This window comes from Eurypyga helias, unplaced genomic scaffold (genome assembly GCF_000690775.1).
Source record: "Eurypyga helias isolate BGI_N326 unplaced genomic scaffold, ASM69077v1 scaffold29048, whole genome shotgun sequence".
NCBI lineage: Eukaryota > Metazoa > Chordata > Aves > Eurypygiformes > Eurypygidae > Eurypyga > Eurypyga helias.
In genome coordinates, this window is record NW_010265486.1 from 5,350 (window position 1) to 6,076 (window position 727).

The following is a 727-nucleotide window of genomic DNA, read 5'->3' on the forward strand; positions in this document are numbered from 1 at the left end:
TCTTCCGAGCAGGCGTTATTTTGAAATGCCTGACGGTGGCGTTTTTCTTTTACGGCTTCTAGTACAAAACGGAACGTGAGTGGATCCTCAGATTCCTTGGAGAAGGGCTGCGGGATAAACATTGCTATGAGCTTTATGACTTCCAGAGGATTTTCCAGGTCATTCTTTCCTTTTTCAACAGCCCTTTGTGTGATGAGGGCTCCCAGGTAAGTATTGAAAAGAAGTCCAACACAAAAAAACTGAAACCACAGAAGTTTGCATGGCTTAGAGATCTTAAACCAATACAAAGCAGTAAGGAGCAGTTGCTTCTTCCCTTGCCCTCTTGAAAACCTGTTCCATCACTGGAACAGGTTTCCCAGAGAAGCTGTGGATGCCCCATCCCTGGAAGTGTTCAAGGCCAGGCTGGATGAGGCTTTGAGCAACCTGGTCTAGTGGAAGGTGTCCCTGCCCATGGCAGGGGGGTTGGAACTGGATGGTCTTTAAGGTCCCTTCCAACCCAAACCATTCTGTGATTCTGTGTTGGTTTCGTGTATGTGTGGAGGGAAAAACAACTGCTTATGTCTAAACCAGAGCCAGTTCTTTGTCCCCTGAAATGGGATCCGGTCCCTGCCACCGTGGAACCTTGGTTTCATCAAGCGGTGGTCTGAGTCTAGTTGTGGAGATGTGGCAGTTCTGCTCATACAGTCAGGGCCTTCGCCTTTTCAGGTCTGCGTCTTCCCTCACCAGC

The 727-nt window shown here is 48.8% G+C and overlaps 1 protein-coding gene across 1 annotated transcript in view; it reads left to right on the forward strand.

The window, feature by feature from the left end:
- The window catches only part of LOC104513425 (nucleolar pre-ribosomal-associated protein 1-like), a gene marked incomplete at both ends in the record, with an annotated part of 8,742 nt that overhangs the window by 2,192 nt on the left and 5,823 nt on the right, over positions 1 to 727 (forward strand). Inside the window, one exon of the mRNA XM_010156766.1 lies at positions 63 to 206. Coding sequence (XP_010155068.1) covers positions 63 to 206 — 144 coding nt within the window. The remainder of the gene's footprint in view (positions 1 to 62; positions 207 to 727) is intronic.